The sequence below is a fragment of the Pecten maximus genome, chromosome 1 (genome assembly GCF_902652985.1).
Source record: "Pecten maximus chromosome 1, xPecMax1.1, whole genome shotgun sequence".
Classification (NCBI taxonomy): Eukaryota; Metazoa; Mollusca; class Bivalvia; order Pectinida; family Pectinidae; genus Pecten; species Pecten maximus.
In genome coordinates, this window is record NC_047015.1 from 24641802 (window position 1) to 24666491 (window position 24690).

Sequence of the window (24690 nt, forward strand, 5' to 3'; positions counted from 1 at the left end):
AAGGGTACATATAACAAATGACTAGTAAAGGGTACATATAACGATTGACTGGTAAAGGGTACATATAACAAAAAACTAGTAAAGGTTACATATAACAAATAACTAGTAAAGGGTACACATGACAAATGTCTAGTAAAGGGTACACATGACAAATGTCTAGTAAAGGGTACATATAACAAATAACTAGTAAAGCGTACATATAACAAATGACTGGTAAAGCGTACACATGACAAATGACTGGTAAAGGGTACACATGACAAAGGTCCTGTAAAGGGTACATATAACAAATGTCTAGTAAAGGGTACATATAACAAATGACTAGTAAACGGTACATATAACAAATGACTAGTAAAGGGTACACACGACAAATGACTGGTAGAGCTTAATATGACAAATGACTTGTAAAGGGTACATATAACAAATGACTTGTAAAGGGTACACATGACAAATGACTGGTAGAGCTTAATATGACAAATGACTTGTAAAGGGTACATATAACAAATGACTTGTAAAGGGTACACATGACAAATGACTGGTAGAGCTTAATATGACAAATGACTTGTAAAGGGTACATATAACAAATGTTTAAGAAGGGTACATATAACAAATGACTTGTAAAGGGTACATATAACAAATGACTGGTAAAACGTACACATGACACATAACTAGTAAAGGGTACACATGACAAATAACTAGTTAAGGGTACATATAACAAATAACTAGTAAAGGGTACATATAACAAATGACTTGTAAAGCGTACATATAACAAATGACTTGTAAAGCGTACATATAACAAATAACTAGTAAAGGGTACACATGACAAATAACTAGTAAAGGGTACACATGACAAATAACTAGTAAAGGGTACATATGACAAATGTCTAGTAAAGGGTACACATGACAAATAACTAGTTAAGGGTACATATAACAAATAACTAGTAAAGGGTACATATAACAAATGTCTAGTAAAGGGTACACATGACAAATAACTAGTTAAGGGTACATATAACAAATAACTAGTAAACGGTACATATAACAAATCACTAGTAAAGGGTACATATAACAAATGTCTAGGAAGGGTACATATAACAAATAACTAGTAAAGGGTACATATAACAATTAACTAGTAAACGGTACATATAACAAATCACTAGTAAAGGGTACATATCACAAATGTCTAGTAAAGCGTACATATAACAAATAACTAGTTAAGGGTACATATAACAAATGACTAGTAAAGGGTACACATGACAAATGTCTAGTAAAGGGTACACATGACAAATGTCTAGTAAAGGGTACATATAACAAATGACTTGTAAAGGGTACCAATGACAAATGACTTGTAGAGCTTAATATGACAAATGACTTGTAAAGGGTACATATAACAAATGTTTAAGAAGGGTACATATAACAAATGACTTGTAAAGGGTACCTATAACAAATGACTGGTAAAACGTACACATGACACATAACTAGTAAAGGGTACACATGACAAATAACTAGTTAAGGGTACATATAACAAATAACTAGTAAAGGGTACATATAACAAATGACTTGTAAAGCGTACATATAACAAATGACTTGTAAAGCGTACATATAACAAATAACTAATAAAGGGTACACATGACAAATGTCTAATAAAGGGTACATATAACAAATAACTAGTAAAGGGTACATATAACAAATAACTAGTAAACGGTACATATAACAAATCACTAGTAAAGGGTACATATAACAAATGACTAGTAAAGGGTACATATAACAAATGTCTAGTAAAGGGTACATATAACAAATAACTAGTAAAGGGTACACATGACAAATGACTAGTAAAGGGTACATATAACAAATGTCTAGTAAAGCGTACATATAACAAATGTCTAGTAAAGCGTACATATAACAAATAACTAGTTAAGGGTACATATAACAAATGTCTAGTAAAGCGTACATATAACAAATAACTAGTTAAGGGTACATATAACAAATGTCTAGTAAAGCGTACATATAACAAATAACTAGTTAAGGGTACATATAACAAATGTCTAGTAAAGGGTACACATGACAAATGTCTAGTAAAGGGTACACATGACAAATGTCTAGTTAAGGGTACATATAACAAATAACTAGTAAACGGTACATATACAAATGTAACAAATCACTAGTAAAGGGTACATATAACAAATGTCTAGTAAAGGGTACACATGACAAATGTCTAGTAAAGGGTACATATAACAAACGTCTAGTAAAGGGTACATATAACAAATGACTAGTTAAGGGTACACATGACAAATGTCTAGTAAAGGGTACACATGACAAATGTCTAGTAAAGGGTACATATAATAAATGTCTAGTAAAGGGTACACATGACAAATGTCTAGTAAAGGGTACATATAACAAATAACTAGTAAAGGGTACACATGACAAATGTCTAGTAAAGGGTACATATAACAAATAACTAGTAAAGGGTACATATGACAAATGTCTAGTAAAGGGTACATATAACAAATGACTTGTAAAGGGTACACACGACAAATGACAGGTAAAGGGTACATATAACAAATGTCTAGTAAAGGGTACATATAACAAATGACTAGTAAAGGGTACATATAACAAATTACTAGTAAAGGGTACATATAACAAATGTCTAGTAAAGGGTACACATGACAAATGTCTAGTAAAGGGTACATATAACAAATAACTAGTAAAGCGTACACATGACAAATGTCTAGTAAAGTGTACATATAACAAATGTCTAGTAAAGGGTACATATAACAAATAACTAGTAAAGGGTACATATAACAAATGTCTAGTAAAGGGTACACATGACAAATGTCTAGTAAAGGGTACATATAACAAATAACTAGTAAAGGGTACATATGACAAATGTCTAGTAAAGGGTACACATGACAAATGTCTAGTGAAGGGTACACATGACAAATGTCTAGTAAAGGGTACATATAACAAATAACTAGTAAAGGGTACATATGACAAATGTCTAGTAAAGGGTACACATGACAAATGTCTAGTAAAGGGTACATATAACAAATAACTAGTAAAGGGTACACATGACAAATGTCTAGTAAAGGGTACATATAACAAATGACTGGTAAAGGGTACAATTGACAAATGTCTAGTAAAGGGTACATATAACAAATAACTGGTAAAGGGTACACATGACAAATGACTGGTAGAGCTTAATATGACAAATGACTTGTAAAGGGTACATATAACAAATGACTTGTAAAGGGTACCAATGACAAATGACTTGTAGAGCTTAATATGACAAATGACTTGTAAAGGGTACATATAACAAATGTTAAAGAAGGGTACATATAACAAATGACTTGTAAAGGGTACATATAACAAATGACTGGTAAAACGTACACATGACACATAACTAGTAAAGGGTACACATGACAAATAACTAGTTAAGGGTACATATAACAAATAACTAGTAAAGGGTACATATAACAAATGACTTGTAAAGCGTACATATAACAAATGACTTGTAAGGCGTACATATAACAAATAACTAGTAAAGGGTACACATGACAAATAACTAGTAAAGGGTACATATAACAAATGACTTGTAAAGCGTACATATAACAAATGACTTGTAAAGCGTACATATAACAAATAACTAGTAAATCGTACACATGACAAATAACTAGTAAAGGGTACACATGACAAATAACTAGTAAAGGGTACATATAACAAATGTCTAGTAAAGGGTACACATGACAAATAACTAGTTAAGGGTACATATAACAAATAACTAATAAAGGGTACATATAACAAATGTCTAGTAAAGGGTACATATAACAAATAACTAGTAAAGGGTACATATAACAAATAACTAGTAAAGGGTACATATAACAAATAACTAGTAAAGGGTACATATAACAAATAACTAGTAAAGGGTACATATAACAAATAACTAGTAAAGGGTACATATAACAAATGTCTAGTAAAGGGTACATATAACAAATGACTTGTAAAGGGTACACATGACAAATGTCTAGTAAAGGGTACATATAACAAATGTCTAGTAAAGGGTACATATAACAAATAACTAGTAAAACGTACACATGACAAATGTCTAGTAAAGGGTACATATAACAAATGTCTAGTAAAGGGTACATATAACAAATGTCTAGTAAAGGGTACATATAACAAATAACTAGTAAAACGTACACATGACAAACGTCTAGTAAAGGGTACACATGACAAATGTCTAGTAAAGGGTACACATGACAAATGTCTAGTAAAGGGTACACATGACAAATGTCTAGTTAAGGGTACATATAACAAATAACTAGTAAAGGGTACATATAACAAATAACTAGTAAACGGTACACATGACAAATGTCTAGTAAAGGGTACATATAACAAACGTCTAGTAAAGGGTACATATAACAAATGACTAGTTAAGGGTACACATGACAAATGTCTAGGAAAGGGTACACATGACAAATGTCTAATAAAGGGTACATATAATAAATGTCTAGTAAAGGGTACACATGACAAATGTCTAGTAAAGGGTACACATGACAAATGTCTAGTAAAGGGTACATATAACAAATAACTAGTAAAGGGTACACATGACAAATGTCTTGTAAAGGGTACACATGACAAATGTCTAGTAAAGGGTACATATAACAAATAACTAGTAAAGGGTACATATGACAAATGTCTAGTAAAGGGTACATATAACAAATGACTTGTAAAGGGTACACACGACAAATGACTGGTAAAGGGTACATATAACAAATGTCTAGTAAAGGGTACATATAACAAATGACTAGTAAAGGGTACATATAACAAATTACTAGTAAAGGGTACATATAACAAATGTCTAGTAAAGGGTACACATGACAAATGTCTAGTAAAGGGTACATATAACAAATAACTAGTAAAGCGTACACATGACAAATGTCTAGTAAAGGGTACATATAACAAATGTCTAGTAAAGGGTACATATAACAAATAACTAGTAAAGGGTACATATAACAAATGTCTAGTAAAGGGTACACATGACAAATGTCTAGTAAAGGGTACATATAACAAATAACTAGTAAAGGGTACATATGACAAATGTCTAGTAAAGGGTACACATGACATGTCTAGTAAAGGGTACACATGACAAATGTCTAGTAAAGGGTACATATAACAAATAACTAGTAAAGGGTACATATGACAAATGTCTAGTAAAGGGTACACATGACAAATGTCTAGTAAAGGGTACATATAACAAATGACTTGTAAAGGGTACACACGACAAATGACAGGTAAAGGGTACATATAACAAATGTCTAGTAAAGGGTACATATAACAAATGACTAGTAAAGGGTACATATAACAAATTACTAGTAAAGGGTACATATAACAAATGTCTAGTAAAGGGTACACATGACAAATGTCTAGTAAAGGGTACATATAACAAATAACTAGTAAAGCGTACACATGACAAATGTCTAGTAAAGGGTACATATAACAAATGTCTAGTAAAGGGTACATATAACAAATAACTAGTAAAGGGTACATATAACAAATGTCTAGTAAAGGGTACACATGACAAATGTCTAGTAAAGGGTACATATAACAAATAACTAGTAAAGGGTACATATGACAAATGTCTAGTAAAGGGTACACATGACAAATGTCTAGTGAAGGGTACACATGACAAATGTCTAGTAAAGGGTACATATAACAAATAACTAGTAAAGGGTACATATGACAAATGTCTAGTAAAGGGTACACATGACAAATGTCTAGTAAAGGGTACATATAACAAATAACTAGTAAAGGGTACACATGACAAATGTCTAGTAAAGGGTACATATAACAAATGACTGGTAAAGGGTACAATTGACAAATGTCTAGTAAAGGGTACATATAACAAATAACTGGTAAAGGGTACACATGACAAATGACTGGTAGAGCTTAATATGACAAATGACTTGTAAAGGGTACATATAACAAATGACTTGTAAAGGGTACCAATGACAAATGACTTGTAGAGCTTAATATGACAAATGACTTGTAAAGGGTACATATAACAAATGTTAAAGAAGGGTACATATAACAAATGACTTGTAAAGGGTACATATAACAAATGACTGGTAAAACGTACACATGACACATAACTAGTAAAGGGTACACATGACAAATAACTAGTTAAGGGTACATATAACAAATAACTAGTAAAGGGTACATATAACAAATGACTTGTAAAGCGTACATATAACAAATGACTTGTAAAGCGTACATATAACAAATAACTAGTAAAGGGTACACATGACAAATAACTAGTAAAGGGTACATATAACAAATGACTTGTAAAGCGTACATATAACAAATGACTTGTAAAGCGTACATATAACAAATAACTAGTAAATCGTACACATGACAAATAACTAGTAAAGGGTACACATGACAAATAACTAGTAAAGGGTACATATAACAAATGTCTAGTAAAGGGTACACATGACAAATAACTAGTTAAGGGTACATATAACAAATAACTAATAAAGGGTACACATTACAAATGTCTAGTAAAGGGTACATATAACAAATAACTAGTAAAGGGTACACATAACAAATAACTAGTAAAGGGTACATATAACAAATAACTAGTAAAGGGTACATATAACAAATAACTAGTAAAGGGTACATATAACAAATCACTAGTAAAGGGTACATATAACAAATGTCTAGTAAAGGGTACATATAACAAATGACTTGTAAAGGGTACACATGACAAATGTCTAGTAAAGGGTACATATAACAAATGTCTAGTAAAGGGTACATATAACAAATAACTAGTAAAACGTACACATGACAAATGTCTAGTAAAGGGTACATATAACAAATGTCTAGTAAAGGGTACATATAACAAATGTCTAGTAAAGGGTACATATAACAAATAACTAGTAAAACGTACACATGACAAACGTCTAGTAAAGGGTACACATGACAAATGTCTAGTAAAGGGTACACATGACAAATGTCTAGTAAAGGGTACACATGACAAATGTCTAGTTAAGGGTACATATAACAAATAACTAGTAAAGGGTACATATAACAAATAACTAGTAAACGGTACACATGACAAATGTCTAGTAAAGGGTACATATAACAAACGTCTAGTAAAGGGTACATATAACAAATGACTAGTTAAGGGTACACATGACAAATGTCTAGGAAAGGGTACACATGACAAATGTCTAATAAAGGGTACATATAATAAATGTCTAGTAAAGGGTACACATGACAAATGTCTAGTAAAGGGTACACATGACAAATGTCTAGTAAAGGGTACATATAACAAATAACTAGTAAAGGGTACACATGACAAATGTCTTGTAAAGGGTACACATGACAAATGTCTAGTAAAGGGTACATATAACAAATAACTATTAAAGGGTACATATGACAAATGTCTAGTAAAGGGTACATATAACAAATGACTTGTAAAGGGTACACACGACAAATGACTGGTAAAGGGTACATATAACAAATGTCTAGTAAAGGGTACATATAACAAATGACTAGTAAAGGGTACATATAACAAATTACTAGTAAAGGGTACATATAACAAATGTCTAGTAAAGGGTACACATGACAAATGTCTAGTAAAGGGTACATATAACAAATAACTAGTAAAGCGTACACATGACAAATGTCTAGTAAAGGGTACATATAACAAATGTCTAGTAAAGGGTACATATAACAAATAACTAGTAAAGGGTACATATAACAAATGTCTAGTAAAGGGTACACATGACAAATGTCTAGTAAAGGGTACATATAACAAATAACTAGTAAAGGGTACATATGACAAATGTCTAGTAAAGGGTACACATGACATGTCTAGTAAAGGGTACACATGACAAATGTCTAGTAAAGGGTACATATAACAAATAACTAGTAAAGGGTACATATGACAAATGTCTAGTAAAGGGTACACATGACAAATGTCTAGTAAAGGGTACATATAACAAATAACTAGTAAAGGGTACACATGACAAATGTCTAGTAAAGGGTACATATAACAAATGACTGGTAAAGGGTACACATGACAAATGTCTAGTAAAGGGTACACATGACAAATGTCTAGTAAAGGGTACATATAACAAATGACTGGTAAAGCGTACACATGACAAATGACTAGTTAAGGGTACATATAACAAATAACTAGTAAAGGGTACATATGACAAATGTCTAGTAAAGGGTACACATGACAAATGTCTAGTAAAGGGTACATATAACAAATAACTAGTAAAGGGTACACATGACAAATGTCTAGTAAAGGGTACATATAACAAATGACTGGTAAAGGGTACACATGACAAATGTCTAGTAAAGGGTACACATGACAAATGTCTAGTAAAGGGTACATATAACAAATGACTGGTAAAGCGTACACATGACAAATGACTAGTTAAGGGTACATATAACAAATAACTAGTAAAGGGTACATATGACAAATGTCTAGTAAAGGGTACACATGACAAATGTCTAGTAAAGGGTACATATAACAAATAACTAGTAAAGGGTACACATGACAAATGTCTAGTAAAGGGTACATATAACAAATGACTGGTAAAGGGTACACATGACAAATGTCTAGTAAAGGGTACATATAACAAATAACTAGTAAAGGGTACACATGACAAATGTCTAGTAAAGGGTACATATAACAAATGACTGGTAAAGGGTACACATGACAAATGTCTAGTAAAGGGTACATATAACAAATAACTAGTAAAGCGTACACATGACAAATGTCTAGTAAAGGGTACATATAACAAATGACTTGTAAAGCGTACACATGACAAATGTCTAGTAAAGCGTACACATGACAAATGTCTAGTAAAGGGTACACATGACAAATAACTAATAAACGGTACATATAACAAATAACTAGTAAAGCGTACACATGACAAATGTCTAGTAAAGCGTACACATGACAAATAACTAGTAAAACATACAGGTGACAAAGGACTAGTAAAGCATACATGTGACAAAGGACTAGTAAAGGGTACATATAACAAATGACTTGTAAAGCGTACACATGACAAATGTCTAGTAAAACATACATGTGACAAAGGACTAGTAAAGCGTATGCACAAGATGACAGTCTATTTGGCTACACATTAAGGAGAGAACATTTTGCCAGTTTCAGTGTTAAAAATGTAGATATTGACTTGATATAACGATGATGTAGTAGTTGGAAGGATTTTATATACAAGTTCTCCCTCCACAGGAACCTCGGACAGTAACGGCAGTGGTAACCCTCACCACTGTAACTGTATCATAGATCAGATCTTTACGGGTGGTCTCCAGTCAGATGTCACTTGTCAACAGTGCAAGTAAGTGTTTCCCTGATTGTATAAGCTTGTGAGAAATGTGTTCAAGGATAAAAAGTTTAATCCTGGATGTCATTTCAATGCCAGTACAACACAGTAGTCAGCGAAATCTTTGAATGTTGATGAACATATAGAAATTAATTGAAAATTAATGTCACGAATGTTATTATTGTGAAGCTATTTGAATGAGCAGATTAGCATTACTATATTTAGCCCACCATCATCAGATGGTGGGCTATTCAAATCGCCCTGCGTCCGTGGTCCGTGGTCCGTCCGTCCGTCCGTCCGTAAACAATTCTTGTTATCGCTATTTCTCAGAAAGTACAGAAGGGATATTTCTCAAATTTCATATGTAGGTTCCCCTTGGTGCCTAGTTATGCATATTGCATTTTGAGACCTATCGGAAAACAACATGGCCGACAGGCAGCCATCTTGGATTTTGACAATTGAAGTTTGTTATCGGTATTTCTTAGAAAGCACTGAAGGGATCTTTCTGAAATTTCATATGTAAGTTCCCCTCGGTGCCTAGTTATGCATATTGCATTTTGAGACAAATCGGAAAACAACATGGCCGACAGGCAGCCATCTTGGATTTTGACAATTGAAGTTTGTTATCGCTATTTCTCAGAAACTGATGAAGGGATCTTTCTCAAATTTTATATGTAGGCTCCCCTCGGTGCCTAGTTATGCATATTGCATTTTGAGACCAATCGGAAAACAACATGGCCGACAGGCAGCCATCTTGGATTTTGACAATTGAAGTTTGTTATCGCTATTTCTCAGAAAGTACTGAAGGGATCTTTCTCAAATTTCATATATAGGTTCCCCTTGGTGCCTAGTTATGCATATTGCATTTTGAGACCAATAGGAAAACAACATGGCCAACTGGCAGCCATCTTGGATTTTGACAATTGAAGTTTGTTATCGCTATTTCTCAGAAAGTACTGAAGGGATCTTTCTCAAATTTCATATGTAGGTTCCTCCTGGTGCCTAGTTATGCATATTGCATTTTGAGACCAATCGGAAAACAACATGGCCAACAGGCAGCCATCTTGGATTTTGACAATTGAAGTTTGTTATCGCTATTTCTCAGAAACTGATGAAGGGATCTTTTTCAAATTTTGTATGTAGGCTCCCCTCGGTGCCTAGTTATGCATATTGCATTTTGAGACCAATCGAAAAACAACATGGCCGACAGGCAGCCATCTTGGATTTTGACAATTGAAGTTTGTTATCGCTATTTCTCAGAAACTGATGAAGGGATCTTTTTCAAATTTTATATGTAGGCTCCCCTCGGTGCCTAGTTATGCATATTGCATTTTGAGACCAATCGGAAAACAACATGGCCGACAGGCAGCCATCTTGGATTTTGACAATTGAAGTTTGTTATCGCTATTTCTCAGAAAGTACTGAAGGGATCTTTCTCAAATTTCATATATAGGTTCCCCTTGGTGCCTAGTTATGCATATTGCATTTTGAGACCAATAGGAAAACAACATGGCCAACTGGCAGCCATCTTGGATTTTGACAATTGAAGTTTGTTATCGCTATTTCTCAGAAAGTACTGAAGGGATCTTTCTCAAATTTCATATGTAGGTTCCTCCTGGTGCCTAGTTATGCATATTGCATTTTGAGACTAATCGGAAAACAACATGGCCAACTGGCAGCCATCTTGGATTTTGACAATTGAAGTTTGTTATCGCTATTTCTCAGAAACTGATGAAGGGATCTTTTTCAAATTTTGTATGTAGGCTCCCCTCGGTGCCTAGTTATGCATATTGCATTTTGAGACCAATCGAAAAAACAACATGGCCGACAGGCAGCCATCTTGGATTTTGACAATTGAAGTTTGTTATCGCTATTTCTGAGAAAGTACTGAAGGGATCTTTCTCAAATTTCATATGAAGGTTTCCCTTGGTGCCTAGTTATGCATATTGCGTTTTGAGACCAATCGGATAACAACATGGCCGACAGGCAGCCATCTTGGATTTTGACAATTGAAGTTTGTTATCGCTATTTCTGAGAAAGTACTGAAGGGATCTTTCTCATATTTCATATGTAGGTTCCCCTTGGTGCGTAGTTATGCATATTGCGATTTGAGACCAATCGGAAAACAACATGGCCGACAGGCAGCCATCTTGGATTTTGACAATTGAAGTTTGTTATCACTATTTCTGAGAAAGTACTGAATGGATCTTTCTGAAATTTCATATGTAGGTTCCCCTTGGTGCCTAGTTATGCATATTGCGTTTTGAGACCAATCCGAAAACAACATGGCCGACAGGCAGCCATCTTGGATTTTGACAATTGAAGTTTGTTATCGCCATTTCTGAGAATGTACTGAATGGATCTTTCTGAAATTTCATATGTAGGTTTCCCTTGGTGCCTAGTTATGCATATTGCGTTTTGAGACCAATCTGAAAACAACATGGCCGACAGGCAGCCATCTTGGATTTTGACAATTGAAGTTTGTTATCACTGTTTCTGAGAAAGTATTTAAGGGATCTTTCTCAAATTTCGTATGTAAGTTTCCCTTGGTGCCTAGTTATGCATATTTCGTTTTGAGACCAATCAGAAAACAACATGGCTGACAGGCAGCCATCTTGGATTTTGACAATTTAAGTTTGTTATCACTATTTCTGAGAAAGTGCTGAATGGATCTTTCTGATATTTCATATGTAAGTTTCCCTTGGTGCCTAGTTATGCATATTGCGTTTTGAGACCAATCTGAAAACAACATGGCCGACAGGCAGCCATCTTGGATTTTGACAATTGAAGTTTGTTATCACTATTTCTGAGAAGTATTTAAGGGATCTTTCTCAAATTTCATATGTAAGTTTCCCTTGGTGCCTAGTTATGCTTATTGCATTTTGAGATCAATTGGAAAACAATATGGCCGACAGACCGCCATCTTGGATTTTGACAAATGAAGTTTGTTATCTCTATTTCTCAAAGTACTTAATGGATCTTTCTCAAATTTCATAAGTAGGTTCCCCTTGGTCCCTTGTATTGCATTTTTGGACCAGTCTGTCCTGAAAACAACCTGGCAAACAAACAGCCATTATCGTTAAATCTCAAATTTCTTATATAGCGAGGATTCCCTTGAAAAGTACTGGAGGGATGTCTCAATTTGCACAGATTAGTAAAATAAAGGGAAAAGTAGGGAAAAGATCAATCTGACATGGAACCTATGAAGATCATTCAATGGTGGGCGCCAAGATCCCTCTGGGATCTCTTGTATATGTAGGTTCCTCCTGGTGCCTAGTTATGCATATTGCATTTTGAGACTAATCGGAAAACAACATGGCCAACTGGCAGCCATCTTGGATTTTGACAATTGAAGTTTGTTATCGCTATTTCTCAGAAAGTACTGAAGGGATCTTTCTCAAATTTCTTTTATAGGTTCCCATTGGTGCCTAGTTATGCATATTGCATTTTGAGACCAATCGGGAAATAACATGGCCGACAGGCAGCCATCTTGGATTTTGACAATCGAAGTTTGTTATCGCTATTTCTCAGAAAGTGCTGAAGGGATCTTTCTCAAATTTCATATGTAGGTTCCCCTCGGTGCCTAGTTATGCACATTGCATTTTGAGACCAATAGGAAAACAACATGGCCGACAGGCAGCCATCTTTGATTTTGACAATTGAAGTTTGTTATCACTATTTGTCAGAAATTGCTGAAAGGATCTTTCTGAAATTTCATTTGTAGGTTGCCCTCTGTGCCTAGTTATGCATATTGGATTTTGAGACAAGTCAGAAAACAACCTGGCTGACAGGCAGCCATCTTGTATTTTAACAATTGAAGTTTGTTATCGCTATTTTACAGAAGGTACTGAAGGAATCTTTCTCAAATTTCATATGTACGTTCCCCTTGGTCCCTGGTGTTGCATTTTTGGACCAATCCGAAAACAACATGGCTGACAGACAGCCATTATCGCTAAATCTTAAATTTTATATATAGGTTCCCCTTGTTTGAAAAGTACTAGAGGGCTGTTTCTGAATTTACACAGATTAGTAAGACTTAGAGGAAGGGAAAAGTAGAGAAAAGATCAATCTGACATGGAACCTATAAAGATCATTCAATGGTGGGCGCCAAGATCCCTCTGGGATCTCTTGTTTTACTTCTCATATTACTTCTTTGGATCTCTGCCTCAATAAGATTTTGATAAAATGTCTGGTCAAGTACAGTGTAGACCATTGCATATCTAAGCCTCTCAAAGTGATATTTGATTACTGAATTAACAAATTAAATGAAGTGTATTGTTGTAAATTTTCAGTAATGTTTCCACAACGATAGATCCAATCTGGGATATTTCTCTAGACTTGGGTCCTGGCCCACCACCTGGAGGCAACAGTAACTCCAATTCTTCTCCTAACTCAGGTTAGTTGTCTTACTCTATACTAAACTCTGAAGAGTACGTTTATCAAGCCTTTTCATTTAACTCGATATGCTCCTATGGATTTACTATCAACTCTTTGCAATCTAAGGGAAAATTAACTATTTAACTCTTTACTAAGCTCAGGTGAGTAAACAGCAGAACTCTTACAGGAATTATCTATCCAATTCCCCTGAATAACTTGGATGAGTCATCTAACTGCTAGTGTTAATTGTTCAGACTAAAATAAGGGAGCATTAACTGTCCAGATGTAAAAAAGGGAAAAGCTAACTATCAAAACAAAAACTAGGGAGAGTTAACTGTACAGACTGAAAAAAGGGAGCATTAATTGTCCAAACTGAAACTAGGGAGAATTAACTATCCAGACTAAACCATGTAAAGTAAACTGTCCAAATTATATCTAGGGATAGTTAACTGGCCAGACAAAAACTAGGGAGAGTTAACTGACCAGACCAAAACTAGGGAGAGTTAACTATCCAGACAGAAATGAGGGAGAGTTAGCTGACCAGACTAAAACTAGGGAGAGTTAACTATCCAGACAAAAACTAGGGAGAGTTAGCTGACCAGACTAAAACTAGGGAGAGTTAGCTGACCAGACTAAAACTAGGGAGAGTTAACTATCCAGACAAAAACTAGGGAGAGTTAACTATCCAGACAAAAACTAGGGAGAGTTAACTATCCAGACAAAAACGAGGGAGAGTTAACTGACCAGACAAAAACTAGGGAGAGTTAACTATCCAGACATAAACAAGGGAGAGTTAACTATCCAGACAAAAACGAGGGAGAGTTAACTATCCAGACAAAAACGAGGGAGAGTTAACTATCCAGACAAAAACGAGGGAGAGTTAACTGCCCAGACAAAAACGAGGGAGAGTTAACTGTCCAGACAGAAACGAAGGAAAGTTAACTATCCAGACAAAAACTAGGGAAAGTCAATTACCTCCAGACAAAAAACTAGGGAGAGTTAACTATCCAGACAAAAACGAGGGAGGGTTAACTGGCCAGACAAAAAACGAGGGAGAGTTAACTGTCCAGACAGAAACGAAGGAAAGTTAACTATCCAGACAAAAACTAGGGAAAGTCAATTACCTCCAGACAAAAACTAGGGAGAGTTAACTATCCAGACAGAAATGAGGGAGAGTTAACTATCCAGACAGAAATGAGGGAGAGTTAACTATCCAGACAGAAATGAGGGAGAGTTAATTATCCAGACAGAAATGAGGGAGAGTTAACTGTCCAGACAGAAATGAGGGAGAGTTAACTATCCAGACTTGAACTAGGGAGAGTTTACTGTCCAGACAAAAACGAAAGAGAGTTAACTGGTCAGACCAAAACTAGGGAGAGTTAGCTGACCAGACTTAAACTAGGGAGAGTAAACTATCCAGACAAAAACTAGGGAGAGTTTACTGTCCAGACAAAAACGAGGGAGAGTTAACTATCCAGACAAAAACTAGGGAGAGTTAACTATCCAGACAAAAACAAGGGAGAGTTAACTATCCAGACAAAAACGAGGGAGAGTTAATTATCCAGACAAAAACTAGGGAGAGTTTACTGTCCAGACAGAAATGAGGGAGGGTTAGCTGACCAGACTAAAACTAGGGAGTGTTTACTGTCCAGACAAAAACGAGGGAGAGTTAGCTGACCAGACAGAAATGAGGGAGAGTTAATTATCCAGACAAAAACTAGGGAGAGTTTACTGTCCAGACAGAAATGAGGGAGAGTTAATTATCCAGACTAAAACTAGGGAGAGTTTACTGTCCAGACAAAAACGAGGGAGAGTTAACTATCCAGACAGAAACGAGGGAGAGTTAATTATCCAGACAAAAACTAGGGAGAGTTAACTGTCCAGACAGAAATGAGGGAGAGTAAACTATCCAGACAGAAACGAGGGAGAGTTAATTATCCAGACAAAAACTAGGGAGAGTTAACTGTCCAGACAGAAATGAGGGAGAGTTAACTATCCAGACAAAAACTAGGGAGAGTTTACTGTCCAGACAAAAACGAGGGAGAGTTTACTGTCCAGACAAAAACGAGGGAGAGTTAGCTGACCAGACTAAAACTAGGGAGAGTTAGCTGACCAGACTAAAACTAGGGAGAGTTAGCTGACCAGACTAAAACTAGGGAGAGTTAGCTGACCAGACTAAAACTAGGGAGAGTTTACTGTCCAGACAAAAACGAGGGAGAGTTTACTGTCCAGACTAAAACTAGGGAGAGTTTACTGTCCAGACAAAAACTAGGGAGAGTTTACTGTCCAGACTAAAACTAGGGAGAGTTTACTGTCCAGACTAAAACGAGGGAGAGTTTACTGTCCAGACCAAAACGAGGGAAAGTTAACTATCCAGACAAAAACTAGGGAAAGTCAATTACCTCCAGACAAAAACTAGGGAGAGTTAACTATCCAGACAAAAACGAGGGAGAGTTAACTGTCCAGACAGAAACGAGGGAGAGTTAACTGACCAGACTAAAACTAGGGAGAGTTAACTGGCCAGACAGAAATGAGGGAGAGTTCACTGTCCAGACTAAAACTAGGGAGAGTTAACTATCCAGACAAAAACTAGGGAGAGTTCACTGTCCAGACTAAAACTAGGGAGAGTTTACTGTCCAGACAAAAACGAGGGAGAGTTTACTGTCCAGACCAAAACGAGGGAAAGTTAAACCTCCAGACAAAAACGAGGGAGAGTTACTTATCTAGCATTGGGCCCTGGGATACTGCTACATAGATCTTGCTTATAAGTGTCGCGTCAAGACAGCAGTTAATTAATGATGGGTTGATAACACACTTTTACTGCCATCTGCTCCATTATGGATAGTCTGTATGTGAACACAAACGGATATTCCTTTTTTGTGTAAAAAAAAAAATACAAAGTGACAATACTAATAATATCGTATATATTTCATCCGTTACAAGGATTGGTTTAATTATAGTGCTTATTTGGATATTGTATGATATTGGTCACTTTCTTTTTAATATCAGAAAACATTCGCACATATTTTCATGATTACGTCGACAATTCGAATTATTCATGAAAGGATAGGATGTGTTTAGATGGTGGATAATTAGGCCAACCTTTGCAATATTTGGGACACATTCACTTCTTGTTACAGCCGGATGACTAATTTGTTCCGTTTATAGATATATGTTTTTTAGAATAATCAAAATTTTGTCAAAGCTTTATATCTCTTCCGTTTTGTAATACAGTAATTAATGAAAGCGTAATTAATCACAAACTATCATTGACATTATTAAGAAGGTGTCATTTAGTATAGTGTAACATACATACAATCACTGCCTATAATAGTCTAGGACTAACCTCTGATAACTCCAATACCCTGTATTTTTCAACCTATTAACATGATCCCTAGCAGTTCAAGTTAGCAGGGTTTTACTGTAACTGATTTCACAAATCAAAACCACACTCAAGAGAATTTTGTCAAAATTGATTGAGTAAAACCTCCCCAAGCTACTGATATTGAATTAGGATTTGTTGGATGTTTCATTTTGTATAAATTTTATCCTATTCCTTGTTTTAGGTTTTTCTAATAGCCCCGGAACATATGAACCTACCTCACTTTTAGAATGTTTAAAAAGGTAAGAAAACATATCTTATAACACTCGCCACCATTGGCTAGTTTTCTCCTGTACAAATCTGTCCCATGTATGGTGTATATAAATAATGATTACTTGGAAAACTACAAGTTCAATGTTTTGTATATTATCAACATGTTCACATACAACTATATACATGTTTTACATATTTTCCTTGTTAGGTTTACAAAACCAGAGCATCTGGGCAGTTCAGCCAAGATAAAATGTAGTACCTGTGGTAGTTATCAAGAGTCTACCAAACAACTCACCATGAAGAAATTGCCCATAGTTGCATGCTTTCATCTCAAAGTAAGAATTTTAACTTTAAATATGCTTTGATAGTTCTATGATAGAATTTCAAATAATTGAAAAATTCTATGAGCATGACACATAGTTTAATTGTCCAAATATTTGTGACAATATATCACTTAGTACATTGAATAAGGTAGAGATGGCCTGAAGATCGTGTGATTACCAAAGCTTAAACAGTTGATAGATATTACACAATATATCAACATCAGATTCCTTTCTTAAATGTTCACAATTATTTTTTTACTTTAGAGATTTGAACATTCAACTGGTTACCACAAAAAGATCTCAACTTACGTGTCATTCCCGGAGGAGCTGGACATGACACCTTTCATGTCCTCCTCGCGTAACAATACAAATGGCTACAACAATCAGGTCATACAGGAATCTTCCAGGGGGCTTTCATGTGATAACAAGTAAGTTCTGCTATTATAACAATACTCTTTCAAACTAAGAAAAGTGCACAATGTACATTTTTGTCAAATCATTGCCTTGCAGATGTTTAATGAAAAGGGGTTCTAATTGGTGATAATTTGAAAGAGATAAAGAGAACTGGGAAAATTGAAGTAACATGCTTCCACATTATGTCTGTTTTTGTCACAATGAATTCCAGAAGCTACACTACAACGTTACTTTTCTGGCGGCGGCAGCATCTACATTTCACTTTGAAGTTTTGTGTTTAGATCTATTCTCAAAAAGTATAAGTCCAACTTAAACTAAACTTGGTATATAGTTGGACCATAATGATATGGTAGCAACACAAGGGAAAGATACCCCTTCATATGCTACAGTGAAAAAGTGGATGGCGGAATTTAAGTGCGGCCGACAGTCTTAAGAATGACCCCCGTCCTGGAAGGCCTGTCAATGTTGCAACCCCAAAAATGGTAATTAAAGTTCATGATATTGTTGTGACTGACAGACGAGTCACAGAAAGATATATAGCTAGTAGAGTTGGCATTTCACAGGAAAGAGCACATTTCATTCTGATTGAGGATCTTGTAATGAGAAAGCTTTCGGCCTGAAGGGTACAAAGACTTCTGACAGTTGATCAGAAGCAGACCAGGCGCACATTATCATGTGCTGATTTTAACCTTTTTAGGAAGATCCTGCTAAATGTCTTCAGAGATCATTTTACCCCAGAGGCCAAACAACAATGGAAACAATGGAAGCACCCTGGCTCTTCCCCGCCAAAGAAGACAGTACTGTTCCATCAACTGGGAAGTTTATGGCCTCAGTTTTCTGGGATGTAGATGGTATTCTGCTGATAGATTATCTCCAAAAGGGACAAGCAATCAATGACACATACTACGCTTCACTTTTGAAGCAGTTACGGGAAAATATTAAACTTAAGCACCACAGGAAGCTCACTAAAGGTGTGTTATTCCATCAGGACAATGCTCCTGTTCACAAGTCTGTCATTGCCATGGCTGTCATTCACGATTGTGGTTTAAATTGATTGAGCATCGGCCTTATTCACCTGATCTCGCTCCATCAGACTTTCATCCATTTCCAAAACTGAAAACAGCTATTTCAGGCACCCACTTTCAGTCCAATGTTGATGTCATACGTGCAGTAGACAACTGTCTGAACAAAAATACTGTACAGTTTGCTTAAAACTTAATACAATAACAAAGTGGGACAGGCAAGACATACAATTACAGGTAATTCTTGCTTCATATGTGGATTCAGCTCCATGAGCTCTAGACTATGTATCATTAGCTCACCCCTTCTAAATTGGTTTATGCATTCATTAGAGGTCTAGGAGTGATATTATGGCAAAATCATGCAGATAAAAATTGTGATTTTTTCGCATTTTACCATTTTGTGGACTTACCTTTTACCTTTTTTGACACAAAAACCCACTTTAAAGATTTTGAGGGTTAGTTTTGAAAAGCTTGTGAGTCCACACCCTTCTTATTTGGTTTATACATTCATTAGAGGTCTAGGAGCGATATTATGTGACATACAATTTCAAAATGACATGCTTATACATACATAAAAAATGAATGCATAGTGTGATTGCTGCCGCCGGTGAGCTTTCGCAATCATTGATTACACTTGTTTTAGGTTAGCAAACAGTCTAACACAAATATTCACTTGAGTTTGTGTTTCTACTTGGATACTAGTTTGATTCTGATATAAGACATTGTATACAACAGGTACTCATTGTTTGCCGTTGTGAACCACATGGGCACAATAGAGAGTGGCCACTACACTTGTTTCATCAGACAAATGAAGGACCAGTGGTTCAAATGTGATGACCACCTCATCAACAAGGCATTGCCAGGGGACGTTCTCAACAGTGAAGGGTAAGATAATGTAGCATAAAATAAGTCCTTAGTAACTGTACACTACATATATAGAGGTTACACAATGAGTTGCTGTTGTAAATGGTATTTCGCAAGTAAGTTATCTTTTTCAAGAGTTACAAAAAACCCAGGTTTAGTGTTTTTTGTAACTCTTGAAAAATAACTAACCAAAGCAAACGAAATACCATATTAACAACCACGAGTCTGTGTGACCTGTTTCTACCACAATAGAAAAGCTATTCTGGGAATGAGTTGACCTGTTTTGTGTCAAGGTGTGTTCTTTTCAGGATATCAGGTGTGGTGTAAGGATATGACATAAATTGAAATGCCGCTAATTAATATACAAAATTTACACTATCGGAAATGTATGGAAATATTACAAATCATAACAAGTTACTATTGTAAGTTATTCTTTTTAAAGCAATACATTGATAGAAATCTATGTATGTTTCAAGGAAAATAACAAAAAAAAAAAAAAAAAAACCGGACATCATGAAGCGACATTCAAATGTTATCCAATCAAATTGCATTGAACCATGTGATTAAAAATTAGCCTTTGTCAAAGGTCACCGTGTCAACTGATCAAAACCAATTTAGAGTTTATTCCATCAGACCATGTGTTGTATAAACTGAGTGTTATTCAACAGTTGTAATGATTATTTCATGCCTTATGAGTTGAATAACACCTATCTTTTGTGGTAGAAATGTGCTTTCTGTGATCAGTAAGTCACACATACACTACATATACAGGCTTTCTACCATATAGTAAATAAATCCTACACACACTACATTAACAGGCTTTCTATGATATAGTAAATAAATCCTACACACACTACATATACAGGCTTTCTATGATATAGTAAATAAATCCTACACACACTACATTTACAGGCTTTCTATGATATAGTAAATAAATCCTACACACACTACATATACAGACTTTCTACAATATAGTAAATAAATCCTACACACACTACATATACAGGCTTTCTATGATATAGTAAATAAATCCTACACACACTACATATACAGGCTTTCTATGATATAGTAAATAAATCCTACACACACTACATATACAGACTTTCTACAATGTAAATAAATCCTACACACACTACATATACAGACTTTCTACAATGTAAATAAATCCTACACACACTACATATACAGACTTTCTACCATATAGTAAATAAATCCTACACACACTACATATACAGGCTTTCTACAATATAGTAAATAAATCCTACACACACTACATATACAGGCTTTCTACCATATAGTAAATAAATCCTACACACACTACATATACAGGCTTTCTATGATATAGTAAATAAATCCTACACACACTACATATACAGACTTTCTACAATGTAAATAAATCCTACACACACTACATATACAGGCTTTCTACCATATAGTAAATAAATCCTACACACACTACATATACAGGCTTTCTATGATATAGTAAATAAATCCTACACACACTACATATACAGGCTTTCTATGATATAGTAAATAAGTCCTACACACACTACATATACAGACTTTCTACCATATAGTAAATAAATCCTACATACACTACATATACAGACTTTCTACAATGTAAATAAATCCTACACACACTACATATACAGGCTTTCTATGATATAGTAAATAAATCCTACATACACTACATATACAGACTTTCTACAATGTAAATAAATCCTACATACACTACATATACAGGCTTTCTAGAATGTAAATAAATCCTACACACACTACATATACAGGCTTTCTACAATACAGTAAATAAATCCTACATACACTACATATACAGGCTTTCTACAATACAGTAATAAAATCCTACACACACTACATATACAGGCTTTCTACAATACAGTAAATAAATTCTACATACACTACATATACAGACTTTCTACAATGTAAATAAATCCTACATACACTACATATACAGGCTTTCTATGATATAGTTAATAAGTCCTACACACACTACATATAAAAACTTTCTTCTTGACTATTAGATTTAAAAACAGATGTGTTGTAACGTGTGACTGGGTTCTGTAATTAATCAGAGATGTTTTCTTCTGATTTCTCAGGAACCAGGCAATCATTTTATTAACATGGAATTCGGTGTGATTTTTATGGGAAAACCCCAGAAATTTTAATGAATTTCGGAGTTTGCTTAAAACTAACCATTCTTACAAAGTAGGAGAGGTGAGTCACAGAGAATCTTCCATGAGTCATATGGAATGTCTTAAACATGGTTGATAAGTTGATGAGGTTAATAGATTCAATAATTTGATGAGCTTATCAATCAAGTCCATATGACATGAGTGTTAAAATCAAATCACCCATAAGTGCAAGTGAAAACTCAAATTAATTTCTAAATAAGAAAGCGAATTTTGATTTGGACATTATATTATTCTCTCTAGAGACAATAGTTGGAATCATATATATTTTTGTGATGCTAGGAATTTATCTTTAGAATGTTACGATGGTGTTATTACACAAGTGTCTTATGGTATTGATGACATAGCTTTATTACATGGTTGAACATACTAGTTATGTTTCCCGTGTGATATGTTAAACATTGAGTACCACGATTGTAGCCATGTTGTTAATGTTCTTTATTTCTTTCCACAGATATCTGCTGTTTTATCACAAACAAATTTTGGAGTATGATTGACCCTGGCTGAACTTTAGTGCTCAGTAGTGGTGCAACTGTATTGGACTATTTCTGTTTTGAGTGAACAAGCCTAAAGCTGAAACAAACACTACATCCATGACTGTTTGGCATCTTCATTTGTGTTGCCTCAAACTTATAGGCTACCAGTGAAGAAACCAAGATACTGCCTCAGGTGTACAGACTGTCGCCCTGTCCTGGTAGATATATCCAACACACCCATCAACAACTTGGAACTAAAGCCTATGGTTCTCTATTTAAAATTAATAGAATACAATACTGTTTACAGAGCCATATATCTGACATAGACAGGGGATAAGTATTTATTTGGTTGTAATCATTATGGTGTGTGATTTAAAAGCATGGCCATGTAAGTGAACTTGATTAGTTACTTTATTCATGTTAAAAGCTTGATTAGTTACTTTATTCATGTTAAAAGTTCAGGTAGTCAAGTTTTACATAATGGCACTTAAGTTAACCAATTAATTTGTCCTGTTAAGTAAACAGCTACTAATACCTAGCATAGTGGTAATTTTCATAACGTTGATAACTAGAAAGCATCTATTGATTATTGTAGTATGCACACATGGTGTGCTATTTTTCAATTCTTCCCAGCCTGTTTAAATACAACATAGATTTAAAATAGAAATAATATAAGAGTACACTTATTGAATATTGTAATAGATGACAGCTGATATGTGGCATTGACTGTACTGACAATAAGCAGTAATGATTTCCTCTACAAGTTTGCCAGACAGTATTTTTGATAGGATTATTGGTATGTTGATATATATACATGTACATATGTACTTATTACATGTAAGGCAAGAAGTGATCATTGTAATGATAAACTGAATCAAAACATATAGTTAATGCACAAAATTAATGATCTCTTTAAAGTAAAAGCTCACTACCTTACTCACCATAAGGTAGTTTTGGATGTGAAGGATGTGCAACCACCAGTGTGCTTTGTACTGTTGTAGTGTGACAACACCAGTGTGCTTTGTACTGTTGTAGTGTGACAACATCAGTGTGCTTTGTACTGTTGTAGTGTGACAACACCAGTGTGCTTTGTACTGTTACAGTATGGCAACACCAGTGTGCTTTGTACTTTTGCAGTGTGGCAACATCAGTGTGCTTTGTACTGTTGCAGTATAACACCAGTGTACATGTGTTTTGTACTGTTGTAGTGTGACAACACCAGTGTGCTTTGTACTGTCCAGTGTGGCAACACCAGTGTGTTTTGTACTGTTACAGTATGGCAACATCAGTGTGTTTTGTACTGTTGCAGTATAACACCAGTGTACATGTGTTTTGTACTGTTGTAGTGTGGCAGCACCAGTGTGCTTTGTACTGTTACAGTGTGGCAACATCAGTGTGCTTTGTACTGTTGTAGTGTGACAACACCAGTGTGTTTTGTACTGTTACAGTATGGCAACATCAGTGTGTTTTGTACTGTTGCAGTATAACACCAGTGTACATGTGTTTTGTACTGTTGTAGTGTGGCAGCACCAGTGTGCTTTGTACTGTTACAGTGTGTCAACATCAGTGTGCTTTGTACTGTTGTAGTGTGACAACACCAGTGTGTTTTGTACTGTTACAGTATGGCAACACCAGTGTGCTTTGTACTTTTGCAGTGTGGCAACATCAGTGTGCTTTGTACTGTTGCAGTATAACACCAGTGTACATGTGTTTTGTACTGTTGTAGTGTGACAACACCAGTGTGCTTTGTACTGTCCAGTGTGGCAACACCAGTGTGCTTTGTACTTTTGCAGTGTGGCAACATCAGTGTGCTTTGTACTGTTGCAGTATAACACCAGTGTACATGTGTTTTGTACTGTTGTAGTGTGACAACACCAGTGTGCTTTGTTCTGTTGTAGTGTGACAACACCAGTGTGTTTTGTACTGTTACAGTGTGGCAACATCAGTGTGCTTTGTACTGTTGCAGTGTGGCAACATCAGTGTGCTTTGTACTGTTGCAGTATAACACCAGTGTACATGTGTTTTGTACTGTTGTAGTGTGACAACACCAGTGTGC

The 24690-nt window shown here is 35.1% G+C and overlaps 1 protein-coding gene across 2 annotated transcripts in view; it reads left to right on the forward strand.

The window, feature by feature from the left end:
- The window catches only part of LOC117325259 (ubiquitin carboxyl-terminal hydrolase 22-like), a 34631-nt gene extending 11578 nt beyond the window's left edge, over positions 1–23053 (forward strand). For both annotated transcript variants that reach the window (XM_033881407.1, XM_033881488.1), the window contains exons 7-13: positions 9266–9371; positions 13649–13752; positions 17300–17357; positions 17537–17663; positions 17916–18079; positions 19823–19972; positions 22613–23053. In XM_033881407.1, coding sequence (XP_033737298.1) covers positions 9266–9371; positions 13649–13752; positions 17300–17357; positions 17537–17663; positions 17916–18079; positions 19823–19972; positions 22613–22655 — 752 coding nt within the window. In that variant the 3' untranslated portion in view covers positions 22656–23053. The remainder of the gene's footprint in view (positions 1–9265; positions 9372–13648; positions 13753–17299; positions 17358–17536; positions 17664–17915; positions 18080–19822; positions 19973–22612) is intronic.
- The last annotated feature ends 1637 nt before the right edge of the window (positions 23054–24690 follow it).